At 39.6% G+C, this 16,207-nt stretch overlaps 2 protein-coding genes across 11 annotated transcripts in view; both read right to left on the bottom strand.

Annotated features, from left to right (window-relative positions):
- Positions 1 to 3,614, bottom strand: part of MAP2K5 (mitogen-activated protein kinase kinase 5) — a 146,007-nt gene extending 142,393 nt beyond the window's left edge. For all 10 annotated transcript variants that reach the window (XR_003254839.1, XR_003254840.1, XR_003254844.1 and 7 more), the window contains exon 1: positions 3,416 to 3,614. Coding sequence is in view for 7 of the 10 variants with exons in the window: in XM_026073797.1 (XP_025929582.1) it covers positions 3,416 to 3,550 (135 nt within the window). In the remaining 3 variants the exon portion in view is untranslated. The remainder of the gene's footprint in view (positions 1 to 3,415) is intronic.
- Positions 3,615 to 13,911: 10,297 nt separating this feature from the next.
- The window catches only part of CUNH15orf61 (chromosome unknown C15orf61 homolog), a 2,885-nt gene continuing 589 nt past the window's right edge, over positions 13,912 to 16,207 (bottom strand). Inside the window, exon 2 of the mRNA XM_026074045.1 lies at positions 13,912 to 14,626. Coding sequence (XP_025929830.1) covers positions 14,499 to 14,626 — 128 coding nt within the window. The 3' untranslated portion in view covers positions 13,912 to 14,498. The remainder of the gene's footprint in view (positions 14,627 to 16,207) is intronic.

Raw genomic sequence — 16,207 nt, 5'->3', positions numbered from 1 at the left:
TTTTGACATGATAATGACAATCATCTACTGCATCTACAATCACACTACTGTATGGTTGCATTCCCAGCTGAATACGACTCACCATAGGTAATTCAACACTCCTGGCTAGTATGGACATACTAGTGTCACCCCAACCCTCAATGCAATAGCTGAACAGTGGGTAGTAGCTCTCAAAACTGAAAATCACGATCACTAAGACAGGTAAGACTTGGGGCAGAAATCTATTCACTTTCACTCAAAAAAGATCTGGGACATTTTAACCCAGTGACAACTCATATTCTTCTACTAGTGAACCACAGGTGGAAATATTTCAGTGCACAGATGGCCAGAGACAGACCTGTATCTGTAGAGGAGCTGGGTGAAGAGAATGACCAGCGATCTCCAGCAGCTGCATCTTCTCAGAACACTGCTAACGCAGCCATCTCAGAGTGTACCACATAAAATGGCAAACAGCACATGCGGCCACCAACCTGATGCAGTTCTCAATATCTCTCTGCAGTGCTGTGCTAAATGAAACAACCGATTCCAGTAAGGGTACTGCTCCCCACCTCATCTGCTACACCTGGCTGGGGTAGAAGTGTCTATAGGACAGGCAATGGACATCACCAGATGTTTCATGGCTGCCCCAATGCACAGAGCTTGCCATGGTAGTTTGGGAAGAACATCAGTGAACACAGAATGTTACATATAACTACAGTAACTGTGACTGTGTAAGAAAACCAGTAACATATGCTCTTGTCATGTTTGGTCATCATCTGCTGACTGCCAGGAAATTATCAYCTACCCTGTGAAACAGGAAACATCAGCAGGGAGAAAGAGAGTCTTCAGCAAACCAAGAGGTACCAAGCTGAAGACTCACCTGGCCTGTCTTCCCTTCCCCATTCACTTCTCTCACATTTAGAGTGGCTACAGCTCCCAGGAAGCATCACTTCCATGTGACTGGAGGTCACTGCAGCTGTTGATGACTTTGGGTCCTCCTCAAGGTCCCGYGTTGTTCATCGATCACAAATATCCTTAGAAGCACACTTCAAATGTCAAGGGCTCTGTCAGGCTCTTCTCAGTGTGCTGGAGGCAAGTAGTCAAATTCCTCATGGAAGGATGACGTTGTTGGTGTCTCACTAGACCYGAGTTGAGTTCAGTACTTTGCCCTGATCCAACTAATAAATCAATTCAGGTAAAGCCTATGGGGGCTACTTGGACAGTTGTACCATCCTACTTCTGCTTCTTTGAGATCTGGCTCCAAAAAGCATACTCCCTCCTAGTATTGTGTCACAACTGAACACGCACCTTCATTTTAACTTCAGGCCAAAAAGCCACCCGCCAGCCCCAACTGCTATCTGACAGAACAGCCATAAGAGGTGCAACAGAAACTCGAGGTGCAGAGTCTCACATGCACGATACGGTCTGACCACTGAGTTACAGCTGTGCTCTGTGAGCATCTCTAGCTTAGACACGGATCTGCAGACCTCRATCTCACCTTGGACCAAGAATCCCTGCATAGAGTCACAGGCCCAGAGTGAGCCATTAGCTGCAGCTCCCACTGCATATGCATTTAAGCTTAAACAGCTCTTATTTTCAATCCACTTGGTAAACAGACTGTGCAGCTCAGGTTTAAGGCCCACATATCTCCAGCTGCTTTTCTGCTGTAGCAACAAGGATGATGACTAAGAAGATGATGATTTTGCAAAACTGTGCCCTCAAAACATTTCTCCGTTTGCTCATAAATACTACAACCAAACTTAGTTCTCAATAATTCTAAAATATCAAGGGATAATCTAAGCATCAATGAATATCCTCCATTTCATTTGGGGAAGGGCAGGAAACCATGAAGCAGAATGTGGAGTAAAGTTGGCTCACATTCGTGTTACCTGTCTTTAAAGAGCAAAGCAATTTGTCCCTGGCTTGCTTTGTAGCCAGTGGGAACTGTCAGCAATCTCCAGAGGGCAAATGAGCCCTTCAAAAAAATAATCTCACGTATCCTTTGAAAGCTCTGCTCCCTCTCCTCCACCTGTAGAAAGTTTGGGGTAGTGTTAAAAACTAGGAGGGAAGAAACTGGAACATCTGCCGTCTGCTTCAACTACCTCTGCAATCTTCTGTAGGGCCAACACTGAAAGTTTTTCAACATGCCAACACCCCTATTCCTTGCATGCCCTCTCAGTAAAACACAGTATGCTGACAGAGATATCCTGCACGATCTGTCTCCAAGACTAATAATGACAGAGGAAATTAAACATGCACATAATCTGTGGCAGATCTTTCTTTAGGGAAACACAGGCACACAGAGTCTCTAGCAGAGATGGGTTATGTAGGAGAGATGGAGGCATCCAGAGAGCTTGTCATGAAGAAAATTATGACCTGCCTAGAGGGTTGGGACTCTTCTTTGGAGTACAGATGCAATTAAGGAGAAAGAGTAAGTGGGATAAACACAGAACCCCTGGCATTTCTGAGGGAATAGGGGATCCCTGTATACATGATGTGCGGAAGGGGAGAAAACAAGGGTCTTCACTGAGGGCACAGGAGGAAGGCGCCGAGATGCAAACAGACCACGTGCGTGGGGATGAAGGAGCTTTAGCAGTATCGCAGGGCACAAAGCAGCCTTCAGAAAACTTTGGGGCAGTTCAGGGCGAGGGAGACGCAACAAACCCTCGGTGCGGCGACGAGCGGTGCGACGATTAGGAGCACGTACGGCTACAGCCCACGTGCGGAGCTCACCCAGTCGCAGGTCTGAGCTGAGGAGGCCCTCGTTTCCACACCTCAACTTTTTTAATTGCTCCAAAGCAAGGACTGGCGATCCACTCACCAGACCCAAGGTGCGCAAGCATAGAGATGCTGCACATCTCCGTTTCCATTTCATTTCCACCACTTCTGCGCGCTCAGACCCTTTGAGAAACCAACCCTTCGGGGGCTTGGGGCTTTCCTAACGGATCGCTCTGCGGCGTGGGTCTTCCTGACCGCTTAACTGCGGCTGAGAGCTTCTCTGTGCGCGACGGCAAAACGCCCTGGCATTGCCACACCGCTGCCACCTCCCCTGTGGTGCGGATAAACACACCAGCGTAAAAACGCTCTTAAAAACGCGTCCTCTTCCAGGGTGGCACCCTAGCACCACGACTGCTGCGGCCCCTGGTCGCGCTCCTACCGCGTTTATTTTCCTCGCTAAAACTTTCCAACAAGACAGCGCCAACCCCATCCCTGGCAACCACCGCTTGGCTCAGATCAGAGTTAGGTCGCTGTTTTTAAGAGTCGGACTCCCCTGCACTGAGTGAGACCTGCCCCAGCCCTCCGGGGCTCCCCCGCAGCCCACGACTGGGGGAAACGCCGTGTTTTTCGGAGCCCCCCAGCCCCCTGCTCCGGGGCTCGGGGCCGGGCAGCGCCCTGAGGGGAAGCGAGGCGAGGCGAGGCGGGCGGCGACACTCACCAGCACGTCCCTGAAGAGCAGCTGCGGCGCGGAGTGGACGGTCCAGTCCACGGCCCCGCCGTCGGGGATCTTGATGCGGATCACCAGCACCTGGTTCTCCATGGCGCGGGAGGGGCCGCAGAGCAGCCAGAGCATCCCCGCCCCGCCGGGCTCACATGCTGCGGCGGGCCCGCGGCGGCAGGCGGGCGGGCAGGCGGGCGGGCGGCGGGGCTCCTGAGCAGGGCCGAGGCTGCGCCGCGCCGTGCCGAGCCGCCTCCCGCCCCTCCCCGCCCGCGGCAGCAGGAAGGACTCGCGGCGGCCCCGGAATCAAAACGAAGGAGCCGGGAGGGGAGGGGTGGGGGGGGAGAGGCGGAGGGAGCGGGGGCGGCGCCATGTTGTGGGCGGCTGCTGGGGGCGGCGCCATGTTGTGGGCGGCGGGAAACCGCCCCGGGGTGGCGGCGGAGCCGGCGGGCGGCTGGCTGCGCCGTGTCCGGCCGTGACTGAAGCGTCACGGTCCTGGGAAAGCAGGAGCCGGGCCGCGTTTGCGTCCCCCCCCGCGACGGACGCCGGATAGTTTTTAGAGGAAAACCAGCTGTCCAGAGAGCAGGTCAAAAAGAAGCACATCGGGACCTGTTCCCTTTCTTGTCGTTAATTAAGAGCGTGGAAAATTTTTCATTTCTCCAGTGCTGATGATTCTCAAAGGTATCGGAGTCCCCTCAAATTACTTTTTTTTTTTTTCCGTAAGGACTCATGGTGCTTTCGTCTTTCTTCAGTTTTTTTAGAATAAGTTTCCTCCCCAAATATACGTACACCTGTATGTATATGCGTGGTTACGCATATGGCAGTTGTAAAGTTGCCAACGCATAAAAGTCATTTATGMCATTTTTTAACAGGTCTTGTCTTTACTTCACTAGTATGTCCCTATCTTAAAAAGTTACAGTCATACTACAAAGCAAACTGGTAAATCTGGGAACTGGAAACGGGACTATTTTGTACTTTTCTCACAATACAGTATTTGACCATCCCTATTAGCATACTTCAAGCAGTCATACTACAAGCTGTCACATATTTATTTTGCTCCTTCTCTAAACCACAGAATACTCTGCTAACTTGCCCACTGCCCAGGTAAAATCCTCTCAACAAAGATGTTTTCCCATATCTGTTTAGTGGTGTGGCAGCAAACAGTCCATTTCACATAAGTTCCATTTTAAAAGAGTTCTGATGAAAGATAATCCCCRTTAAAAGCCTAAGCCCAGCTTCCTCAGCAGCAGGAAGGAAGGGTTATGTTTTCRAGGATGACAACTCTGTGACACTGCACAGTCGGCTCTCTACAGCAATCACGAGTCACAGGTACGCTTAAAAAAAAACCCTTTTTGTCTGACAGAAGTTTGGGAGAAGGCTGGCCGCTCTGCGGAGCTCTGCAGGACGAAACTTTCCTCTTCAGTGGGAGAAGAGCATCAATACCRATTGTAGGCTATTGATCTATACACTTTCATCGCAATCTCCCACATTATCATATATGACAAACTGGACTATTTGATTTATCAATTTAGAGGAAAAAAAGCTCGACATATATCTGATTTAATTCCTGACATATTTTCAAGCTTCCCCCTATTAGAATAGTACATTGTTTGAGCTTCAGAAAAAAAAAATCCTTCAATGGCCATTAGCAGAGAGAAATTCTCTCTCTGTTCAATAACTTTATAATTTAGTTCYTACACTAGAAATTAATAGAGCCCCAACTCCTAAGTATCTAAGGAATTGGCGCTGCCCATACGGACTTCTCTCTGTTCAAATGAACCTTTTACCTATGGTCCCTGTATACCTTTCAATGATGATTCATTTTCTATTACATTTTAAAGAATAGGATACAAAATCATAGAATTTCTATAGAACCACGATTTTTCTAAAATACCTTTTTCATTTCCAAGACTATGGGGAAAACCAACTCAATTTGCCAGATTTGCATAAATATTGTGCAGCTCTTCCAGGGCTAATAATAACCTTAATCCCCCATTCTGATTTGTGTTGATGCAGCTGTAATCAAACTTCAGGGTTTTTTTATATCTTAAGAAGTAAAGCACATCAAGCATATCTTTTTTGATACAGGTTTGTTTTTGCCACATATTTCTTTAAAACCCACTTTTCATGAGAAATTTTCATTCTAACTACACCAATGTTTGCCCCAAATAATTAAAATTTWTCAACTCTGCAGAATTCCTGCTATGAGAATGGAACTTTATACTGAAATCTAAACTTATATTTTTCCCCAACTGTGGGGGAAAGTTTTTGTAGCAAGAATACAGGTATTTGTTAATATGTATTATAAAACATTCTTAAAGTTCAGTATTTGACTGCCACAAGAATCTCCTCTTAAAAAGTTTCTAACACAGAGGGTTAGAGAATTCAGAAAGTCACAGGAAAAATAATTAAGCAGTCAGATTTTCTCCACTAAATCTAGATGACATGTTGTCATCAAAAAATATGCATGATTTCCTGTTTATAATTACATATCCAAAGTCCATTCACAATGAAATAACACTTCAAAATTTGCAAAGGAACAATATATCAGTTCTTTAATTACAGAAGAATCCTGAAGCCCATGACTTCTGTAAAATCTGTTTTTATTTGTGTGTGGGGAAACATCCTCCAGCAGTGCCATAGACTTCCAGGCTGGCTTTACGCTATAAGCATAAGAACAGTCATCTCAGTGCAGTCTGCTGCTGCTCTCTGCTGCTTTCCATTGCTGTTAGAAAGGACAGAGGAGATCTTGAGATGGCCACATAAAGAAAATAAATGTTTGTTCTCAAGCAAAAGCAAAATGCTGACACAGCTGAATACTAAAATTATTAGATTTGCCATACTGTGGAATCTCACAGGAATATCAGTGAGTGGTATGGACAAATGTTGTACCCCACTGGTTCCCTGGAACATGGTTATCATGATAATTTGCAAGGTCCTCAAAAAGTAAGGAAATAAGTTATTACTTGTTTCCCTCTCTAATTCCCACTGCAAAGGAAGGTATCTAACACGGTCATTTCCCATCTTCTCACTACCATAGCCATAATATAAAAAAGTTCCAAGTCCTGCTACTGAAAACTCCGTAAAAAGAAGGGGGAGGAAAGAAAGAGCTGACTCTCCTGGCCCTATCCTTGATTCTTCCCGTTTCAGAACCTGTATCTAGCAGGTTTCTCCGCCTGGTTTCCGTGCCAGTGGTGGAGGGATGTGTGAGGCTAATCTCAGGAGTGAATCAGGCCAGTGCAAATGAAAAATGCAGTGCTTAGGACTCACACAGTCCTCTTTAAAAAGCATTTCTTTACATACATGCCACATGCCTTTTTTTTTTTTTTTTAAACTAACCCTTACAATACTCCCATTGTAAATATTCAGTGGAAATGAAAGCAGGTAAATTGTGCCAATTGTACTAGGCCACATAAGGAGTTGAAGTGCACTAGAACCAGGACTAGGACCCAAAACTAATTTCATCTAGTCCTATGCTCAGACCATTGGGTAGAAGGAAATGAGGCGCAGGAAGGAAACTAAGGATAAAGCAGAGTCAGAAAGTCCAACATTTTTCGTTATAGATCCTACTGAGCATCTCTGGAAAACTGACCTCACTACTACTCTAATTTCTCCAGCTATGACATAGTATGCGTTTACTAGTTAGCAGACTAAATAGTTAACAACTGTGAACTACATATGCTAAAAGCTATTTAACACTTCTAAAATCTACTAAACTACTAAAAATAGTTTTGAATACTCTATTACATATTCTGTACTATATAATATGTAATTTTTATATATTATATAAAACAGACTCAGAGGAAGCAAAATCTAGATGCCAGTCCTTGGTTCACTAAACTCAATTTATCATCTCTGCTTCCTTCCAGAACCAGCTTCTAGATAGATATTATTATTATTATATATGAGAAAGAATAAACTCATCATTTCTTAAAAAAAAAATGGCACCTGGTTCATTGCTTTAGTAGCAGATATTTTCATGTCTCTCTCTTTTTTTTTTTGTTAAGAGAGATTAATACATAAATTTCTATGTGAATAAAATAACATACTATGATGAAATTCAGCTTTGTTTCCTTCCCACATCTTCAGATTACCATTGAGTGTAGCAAGCTGAATTCCTTCAGGCTTATGATAAAAAGTAGGTCAACAGTGTCCGGTGTTTCTAAATATATTCTTCTCCAAAAATGCATCTCCCAGAAGAGAATCACCCAAAAGTACTAGGTTGGTCAATACAAGGGTAGAACAAGATCCCTTAAAAATTGCATTTAAAACTTGCAGAAAACCAGTTACTTTCCTTCCACGCCTTCCCACTACCTCTTGACCTGAATCAGTGCCATTAAGAGGCAATGGACTGTTCATCAAGCAAAAATCAGGAAATAAATTGGTATTATTTTCTCTTCAAAGGGAGCAGAATATGGCCGCATAGATCTTTTAAAACTCTCTTTCTCATAGTACCATTTATCTTGAACTGAAAAAAACCCAACAAGCTTGATTTAGGCTGAATTATAAATGTTTATCTCTTGCTTTAAGCTATGAATACTTTAAAATAAAGAAAAATACAAGCATGTTTTATGCGTAACATAATGAATATTGTTTAAAGGCTAGATATGATACACAATTACTGAAAAATTACAATGCAAACTATAGCAGTTGGATTGAGCAAAAATGGCTGTTTATCGTTCATGATCTTGCTGTGCCCCATCAGACCAGCTTCAGGGGCTGCATAATTGTTTCTGCCAACCTATACATTCTTGAGTAACAACAAAATTATTGTGATTTTTCTTACTAAATAATTCATACATCACAAAGCATGTACATAACCAGGTCCATGAATCACTAAGTGTGTAGCAATCATATCTAATGGCATTTCTTCTTTTGAGAACTCAAATAGATATTGACTTTATAATATTTCGAATTTTGTCCAAAAATTTCAAGTGTCCTTTAGCCATGTTATATTTTGAAATTTGCATTTTAAATTTGAAAATTTCCTTGATCAGACTTTTTGTCTGAAGGACTGTTTTGACTCATGTTTTACAGTTTTATTCTATTAGGATTATTAATATCACTGAAAGTAATAAATTGGTTTTATAATGAACTAGTACAGGGCTCATAAACTGTGCTTAAAGTGATGCAATTGCTATTAAGATCACTCTAAGCCGTACGTATTCTACTCTACCAAGCAAATAGCAACTGTTAATGCATCCAAACTGACTAAAGTATTTATAATGCAAAGTATTCCATCATTTCAAATCTTAGCAGCTTCCTCAGTTTTTTAAAATGCTGAATAGAACATAATTGGTTTTTTTTTTTTGCAAGACAGCCTCCTCATTGAAAATATTAATAATTGGGATGTTTTATAACTTGAACTCACACAAAATCACAATCTCTTATAACCTGCTGCAGAAAGGTCTCGTATTACTAAGACTTCCTTACTTTCTAAAAACATATCACAGTGTATTTACTAGGACATCATTAGCATAAATAATTAAGGTTAAACTACACTTGTCTTTGAGTAATATATATTTTGTGATCCATTAGCCTTCTTTATTTCAGCTGCATTTATTCACTTACTAATTCACAAAGCTCAATAATATGCATTGACTGTCCTGATGCAAATTTTGATGTTCTACTGCACACGTGCTTTATTTGAAGGACTTCTTATTTGCCAACATAGTAATAACATCCTACTCTTTTCTAGAAATGAAAAAAATCTTTTAAATAAACTTGGAATATACGGGTATCTTTCAAAAATTCCCTTCCTGTAACTCCAAAGCTGTCACTCTTTCTTGGCACATTTAAACTGAATGACACAACCCAGGAATGCACAACTTGACATACACTTCCATAGATATGTATATTTTGGGGATAAAATCAAGGCATTTCCCAGAACTATTACTTACTTTTCTGTAGTGAATATGGAGGAAGATAAAGGAAAGTTACAGCAATAGCCAATTTAATTTAAACGGCCAGACTAAATAATATATGAAGGCAGGTCTCCTTTGTTTCAGAGAAAGTTGGTCCTAATCAGAGGCCTAAGGGCATTTAACTATTATGAAATACCTAAATTTCCTTCAATAAAACATACATCAGGGAAATCTACCATTAGGATTCATAAAGGGATTTAGACATTGAGGATTTTTTTACTGCAATTAGGTTCTTAAAGGTAACTATTCAGTCAGTCCATGCTTTTTCTAGTTTGTTCTGCTTGCCTACAGAATGACTTCAGTCAACTCTATTTCATCAAAAATTTTAAATCATATTAATTGTCCATGACAAGGTGCAGTAACACTTACTTACTTTTTTGAATGCAGGAAGAATGAACTCTAGATTCCTGTTCTCCTTTTCCAGACTATGTTAACAATGGAAGGAATATCAATAGGTCTTAGAATACTTCTAACTCAAAGAGTACCAAGCTCAGGCAAGCCACGTCCTCCAACTCTTTTTGTTCATTTTTAGTCAAAGCGTAGTCAACCTCCCAACCAAATCCATCCTTTCCCATCCTTTCCCCTTTTATTCTGCTGAAACTGTTCTTGCTAAAGGCTCTCATTTGCTCAGTGCATCCTTCAGAAAATGAACATTTCCTCCACCTCATCTTCATGTAGGAGTGTCACATCTTCAGTCTCCTTCCCTTCTCCATCTTCTTTAATCTCAGCAGTAAAAAAAATTAGAAGGGGAAAAAAAAAAAAAGAGTAGCCTTTCTCTCTGTTGATGGCTAATTAATCTGCCTTCCTTCTTCACAGCTGCAGAGTTGGAACTGCTTTAAATAAGTAAATTAGCTGATTACAGTGTACTTCCCTAGAAGTGGTCAGGACTGACAGTTTCTCTCAAATGATACTCAAAACTATAGTTATATTTTAATGGATTTTTAGTATTCACACTGTTCATTGTGCACATCAAGCCTGGCAAGGCTACACAAGCATGCCTGGGAGCTCAGGCTCAGATACAAACTCAGGTACACTACTTTGTCAGATAATTTTCTGCTGTTAAAAAGGGGATACTGCTGCTCTACTTTGCAGGAGTATTGAGAAACTAAGATTCATTAGTGACTGGCAACATTTGCATGGGGAATAAAAACAAATAAATACAAAGAGCAAAGAAAAMAACAAAGATTTTACCTAATGCTGCTACATACTCACAGTTATAATATTTCAAGAACACAAAGTAAGTTAAGGACAGATCTAACTTATGCTGAAGTCAATGAAAGGTCTTATGGCTCCAGGTTCCTCTGGAAATTGGAGAGAAGCATTGTATATGGCTCCAGGGAAAGAAAAGGGATTAAGAGGAAGGGGACATAGCAACATTTTTGTGAGAAAATGTGAGAGTATTAATCATAAACAACTGAGAATATTAATCTTTACTTCACTGCAGAGGTAGTATCTCAATCTAATATTAACTTACATTGAAAAGTTACGTACTTTGACTTGCGCTTGTGTCTACCTGAAGGTCAGCAAGCAGCACCTCTTCTAGTCATAAGAGGAGTGCTCATACATAAAAATTGATCTTTATGTAAAATAAGCTGCCTAGATCGGACGTTTGCATTGGTAGTCACAAAACTTCATTAAAACAAGCACAAAAACATCCATGTCTAATTATAATTTGGATAAGTATACAGTAACAGAAAATGGTAGTTCTTCGGGCAATATCATTAGTTCTACAAAGTCTCTAGTGAAAAATTTGTCAAACACACAAAAAGGTATAAAAGTGAAATATAGTAATTAAGACCTGGGCTTTATTGATTGTGTGGCTTAAGTAATTTTTCACTACAAACATAAGATTTAATAAGTATAAGTAGTTAAAGATCCTGACTTGGCTGTAGTCATTAGCATGTAATTGAACTGGTAAAAAAGATCAGTTAAACCTATGTTGATTACCACCTTATCTTTGAAAGGCAATTAAGGACCTCAATCATTGCAACAAGATTTGATTGTGCAGCCTTTATTGGACATTGATCTTTCAGCAAAGCGCAGTTACATTTTCCATTAATTTACAGTAACACAGTTTAACTCAGATACCTGAGACCATTGACCTAGGTAAGATGTAATGCTAAGAACTCGTTTAGGTTAAGATGCCCCCAGTAGTCATTACTGTTTAAAAAGGGACTGCTACAAGAAGTAGCTATCTGATCCTCTGGGTTTAGAGTAAGGTTTCATTTATCTGAAGTAGTTGTTAAGTGAGGTGAAACAAAGCTCTTTGCCCTTTTATGTCATCTCTCACTCATTTAAACATCATCCTTGAGTACAGCAGAGAGATAATTAAGGCAAGAGTTACAAGATAAACTACATTTTGTTTCAAATGGAAATGGAGCAAATCAAATCAGCAAAAAGTTAGAAAGGTCATTTTGTAGTTCAATCATCTATAACAAAATATCAACATAATTGTGTGCGTATGTATAACATAATATGCACAAAAAGGAACCTGCTAATTAAAACAATTACAAGTAAATTATTGTGGAATAAAGCCTCATTCCCTACAAGTTTGCCTTTTGAAGCAGCGAGGTTACAAGACAACCCAAAAAGATCCCTACAGGCAAGACACAACAGTTTGGTGCTATGTATATGCTATGTATGCAAATACATAATGCATCTTTGAACAATAAAAAAGTTAGAAATTGTTACTAAAAGTCATCTTTTATTCTCCTTGGTTCAAACACTTGGATTTCTCTGTAACAGAAGATCCTGTTCTCCTCATATTGGATTGTCTGTTTAGAATCTGGCAAGAGAGTTTATAGTGATGGGGAATAGAAAGCTACCACAGCAAAGTTGCCACTGAGTGCTGAGGTATCACAGAACTGCATATTGCATGCTCATCCTTGCTTGCCATTCCCGGTACCCCAGAGCCTTACAGAGATTTTTCTTTAGACAAGATGGGATGAATCTTTCTGGCCCTTTTTGTCCCTCAACATTTCCATCTTGCATTCAGGCCGAAGCTCAAGAATAAGCAATAGAAAAAAAAAAAAGATACTAAGAAGTAACCCTTTATAGCAAAAAGAAAATGAAAGCCAGATGAAGTATTTTACCTTTGGCTGAAGACAACCAAGTAGGTTTATATTCATACTTGAAAGTGATTTTGTAATGATTTATTAACTCAAGCATTAGCCCTTATAAATAGCTTATTTTCCTTTTAAGTACTCTAACAGGCTTTTTACAAGTGTTAATGAAACCAGTGAATGATACTATATTTGCACTCTGCCCTCAGACATCTTCTAGTTCATCCTTTAGCGTGATCAACTTCATAAGAGCAAGAGGTCTATTGATTTTCATGTAATACAAGAAAATATTACATTTGCTTAATTGTTACACAGTGAGATCATTGAACAAGAAATCAAGTCTCTATTTAATGCTGCAAGCAGCACAGAATTGCAGTAATCAATAGGGTAGTTTGTCAAAGATGTTCTCTAAGGAGACTTGCCCATCACTGTATGGACAAGGAGTCATGCTGCCTGCATTTATTGAAAAACAGGTAAGCAAAGTCAGCAGTACACATTATCAGAAATCAAACAAGCTGCAGTGAGTGGAGGTGCAACTCCAATGAAGAGCTGTATTTATAGTCTGGTAATTAAAAACCATTTTATCAACCTTGTTTTGAGACTAAACCTTTACAGCAAGATATTGACAAGATCTGTGCCAATGAATGAGCAGTATTTGACTTTAAACTTATGAGCTGCAGTTATTTAACTTTACCCAATACAGCGAAAATCAGTTCTAGAAAAATGCCAACAGTCAGTTTTATTATTAATGATGCTTCTTGTAATACTGTCTCTTCATCTCTGAGACCCATTTAACTTGTGTCAAGAATATTATCCAAAATTAAATACAGTAGTGTAAGTGCTTCTTTGATTAAAGTGTAATTTAGTGTTGCTTTTAGAAAAATCACATGTATTGCTTCATTAAGTGGGAAACAGTTCCATTATCTAGAATTAAGTAAAAAGTATTTAAATTACATTATACTATAGTCATGGCTTGAGAGTCATTTATTTGGGAACAGTGATTTTTTCCTTCCCTCTAAAAACAATCCCTACCCATTTTACATTTATATTCCAGCTTATGGAAATTGGAATAAATAACTTATGTCACCAGATTTGGAATTCGGAATGGACAGGATTATCTGCTGCATTAAACTCAGCACCAATAATATATCCTGTACAGGTGTTTCTGGTGTTTGAACTAATTATCCAGCTATTCCTTACTTTCTACTATCCAAATAATTCCCTAAAAGCTTTTTCTTTTTTTAGGTTTCTGACTGAATTTAAGTCTTTTCTCCATCATGTTTGCTTGTTCTCAGTTACAACTGGAGAAACTAGCTGTTTTGTATCACAAACTGAGGACAGTATTCTTCTCATTCTCCTGCATTATTTAAAAATAACAACTTGTAAATTCATGCATGAAACTCAATCTTCTAGATTAGTTGGGTTTTGTTACCTCTAAAGCAACGAACCAAAAAAACCCAAAAMACAAAACCAGATACCTGGAGTTCAAGAATTGCAAAAAACACAAGCGTAAAACATATTTTAGACATTTTATTTAAATATCATTTGAAGACATGTAATACATACATAATCTTCTGGGGTGGTGTTTTTCCAAAAGTGTTCCAGGCAGTTGTGAAGAATCAGTGTCATGGACTCATTCAAACAAGCTAGCAGCTATGACAATTAATGTATTATCAAACATCTAGTCACAGTCTATATCTAAGCAGCTTATAATTACATCCCATGTTTTGAGAAAGTTTCCTTACCCACATGCTACAGTTCAGTTCTGTAATTTGGTAGATATATCTTTTTTAAATATTCAAAAGTTGTTCAACAGTTCTTATCACTGACTTTAGCAAATTCTAACACTCTTAGAAATATTAATTCTTTTCCCAAGGCTTCTACCTTTTCAACTTTACTAACCTCTGCAAAAATAAATCTCTTATCATCAAAAAAACCCACCACACAATGAAGCCTCCTGAAGACAATGTATTAAGTAAAAATAGACACTGAAAAAATAGAGAATTGCCTTCAGTTTTTTGTATTCTGAGGCAGTAGATATTTGTAGTAGCTGTAACATGGAAACCCACCAAATGACAGGTACTTGAGGGCATGATTTCAGTACATTGCGCCTTCATCTTCTTTATTTAGGAAATAAATAGTAACTGGGCCATGACTCGTATGAACAGTCTCTGTGACACTGGCAAAGAACCAGGAGCCAATTCCATATAGTAAAGTTGGGATGCCTAAGAAAAAATAAAAACATGTTACATACAAAGATAGCAAGCCAGGAAAATTAAACCTGTGTATTAACTGTAAAGAATAATGGCTTTGAAATGAGAGGAAAAGCATTCCTGTAAAAGCAGCCTTATTAACATATTGCCTGTGCTGAAATGCTTACAAGCARAGCTGTCAGTACATACCACCTTTCTTGTACATCAAAAGCATAAGAATCAGGAGGTAGTTTAAGAAAAGCAGTAGTAGACTGGAATTAACAGAAAAAGAAAATGGGAGGATAACAGTGTGGAGGAAGTAAAACACAGTCAGGTATACAGCCTAATTCTTACTGATAAAAAAAAAAAATCCACACACTAAACCATGAACTCTCTAGACATCCACTTAGTTATCTGTTCACAGTTTCGCTATATATCAGAGTAGAAATAGGATGGAAAACAGGTAGCGACTTCATAAATCACCATGAAGTTGCTTGTGGGAAAATTAGATCAGTAGTCAAGAATATCAACTCCAACAAAACTAAACTGGGTGTAAAGGTACGTGTACAAAGTGCTAACATTTTTAGTATTGCTGAGTTATCCATCTGTTACAAAACCAACATGAATATTTTACTTAACACAGGGGGAAAAWTTGAGATTTAGGCCCTGAATTCAGCGAGGTACTGAAACACTGAATTTAATGTGCTTAAAGTTACTTAAGTGCTTAAGCTAGATGTCAAAAGAGGGAGATGAGTTGACATTTTAGTCATGCTTGCAGATCATTTAAATATAAAACATGCAGGGTGGCTGCAAGAAAGGTGGGTTAGGTCTGACTGGGTGGAATGAAAAATAACATCACATTTAAAATTATTACAGAGAAATCAATCTTGGTGATTATATTTTCTCTCTATGTCAGTCCGGAAAGATCACAAAATGAGGAATGGCAGGCACACTATGGAAAAAAAAAAATCACGAAAGACTTGCAAGTGAACAACTTTAAGAAAAGCTTTCTTTTAAAAACRACATATGAAAACAAACTGATGAAATCAGAAACACCACTATAACTGCCAGTACTTAAATATAAAATGTCATATCTGTACACTGGAAATGAGTTTGATTAATATATTTCAAAACATACTTATAACCATTTTTAAATTCGTAAAATACTGCATTTTTACTTTTAACTATTTATATTGTAGTAACACTTTAAGATCAAAACGGGTCCAAGTCCTCCACTTCCTTAGCCACTGTCTGTATGTAAGACGCAAAAATTACCCCAGACACTAAGAAGAAAACTACTTTTTTTTTCTCCCTGCTAGCGCCCGTGTATTTGCTTAGAGCACAGAATTTCATCTACGGTAGCAGAACATAGATTTTTAGATGGCAAAACGATCCACACCAGCTGACGATATCCATTAAGTAACAAGCGCTCGCCCATTTGCTTTAAGGCAGTTTAATTTTTCCTCCTCACAACCGGGCAGAGAAGCAGGAATCCAGCAAGCTCCCGAACGCCACCCGTTTACAGCCCCGCGTCTGCAAAGCTTCCAAGRGCACAAGTGGGTTTTTTTTTTGCTTGCTTTTTGTTTCCGAGGTGCGTTTTGTGGCGCTGTTTTG

This window comes from Apteryx rowi, unplaced genomic scaffold (genome assembly GCF_003343035.1).
Source record: "Apteryx rowi isolate R43461 unplaced genomic scaffold, aptRow1 scaffold_11, whole genome shotgun sequence".
NCBI classification, from domain to species: domain Eukaryota; kingdom Metazoa; phylum Chordata; class Aves; order Apterygiformes; family Apterygidae; genus Apteryx; species Apteryx rowi.
The sequence above is the reverse complement of the archived record's forward strand: the minus strand, read 5'-3'. Positions and strand labels throughout refer to the sequence as shown.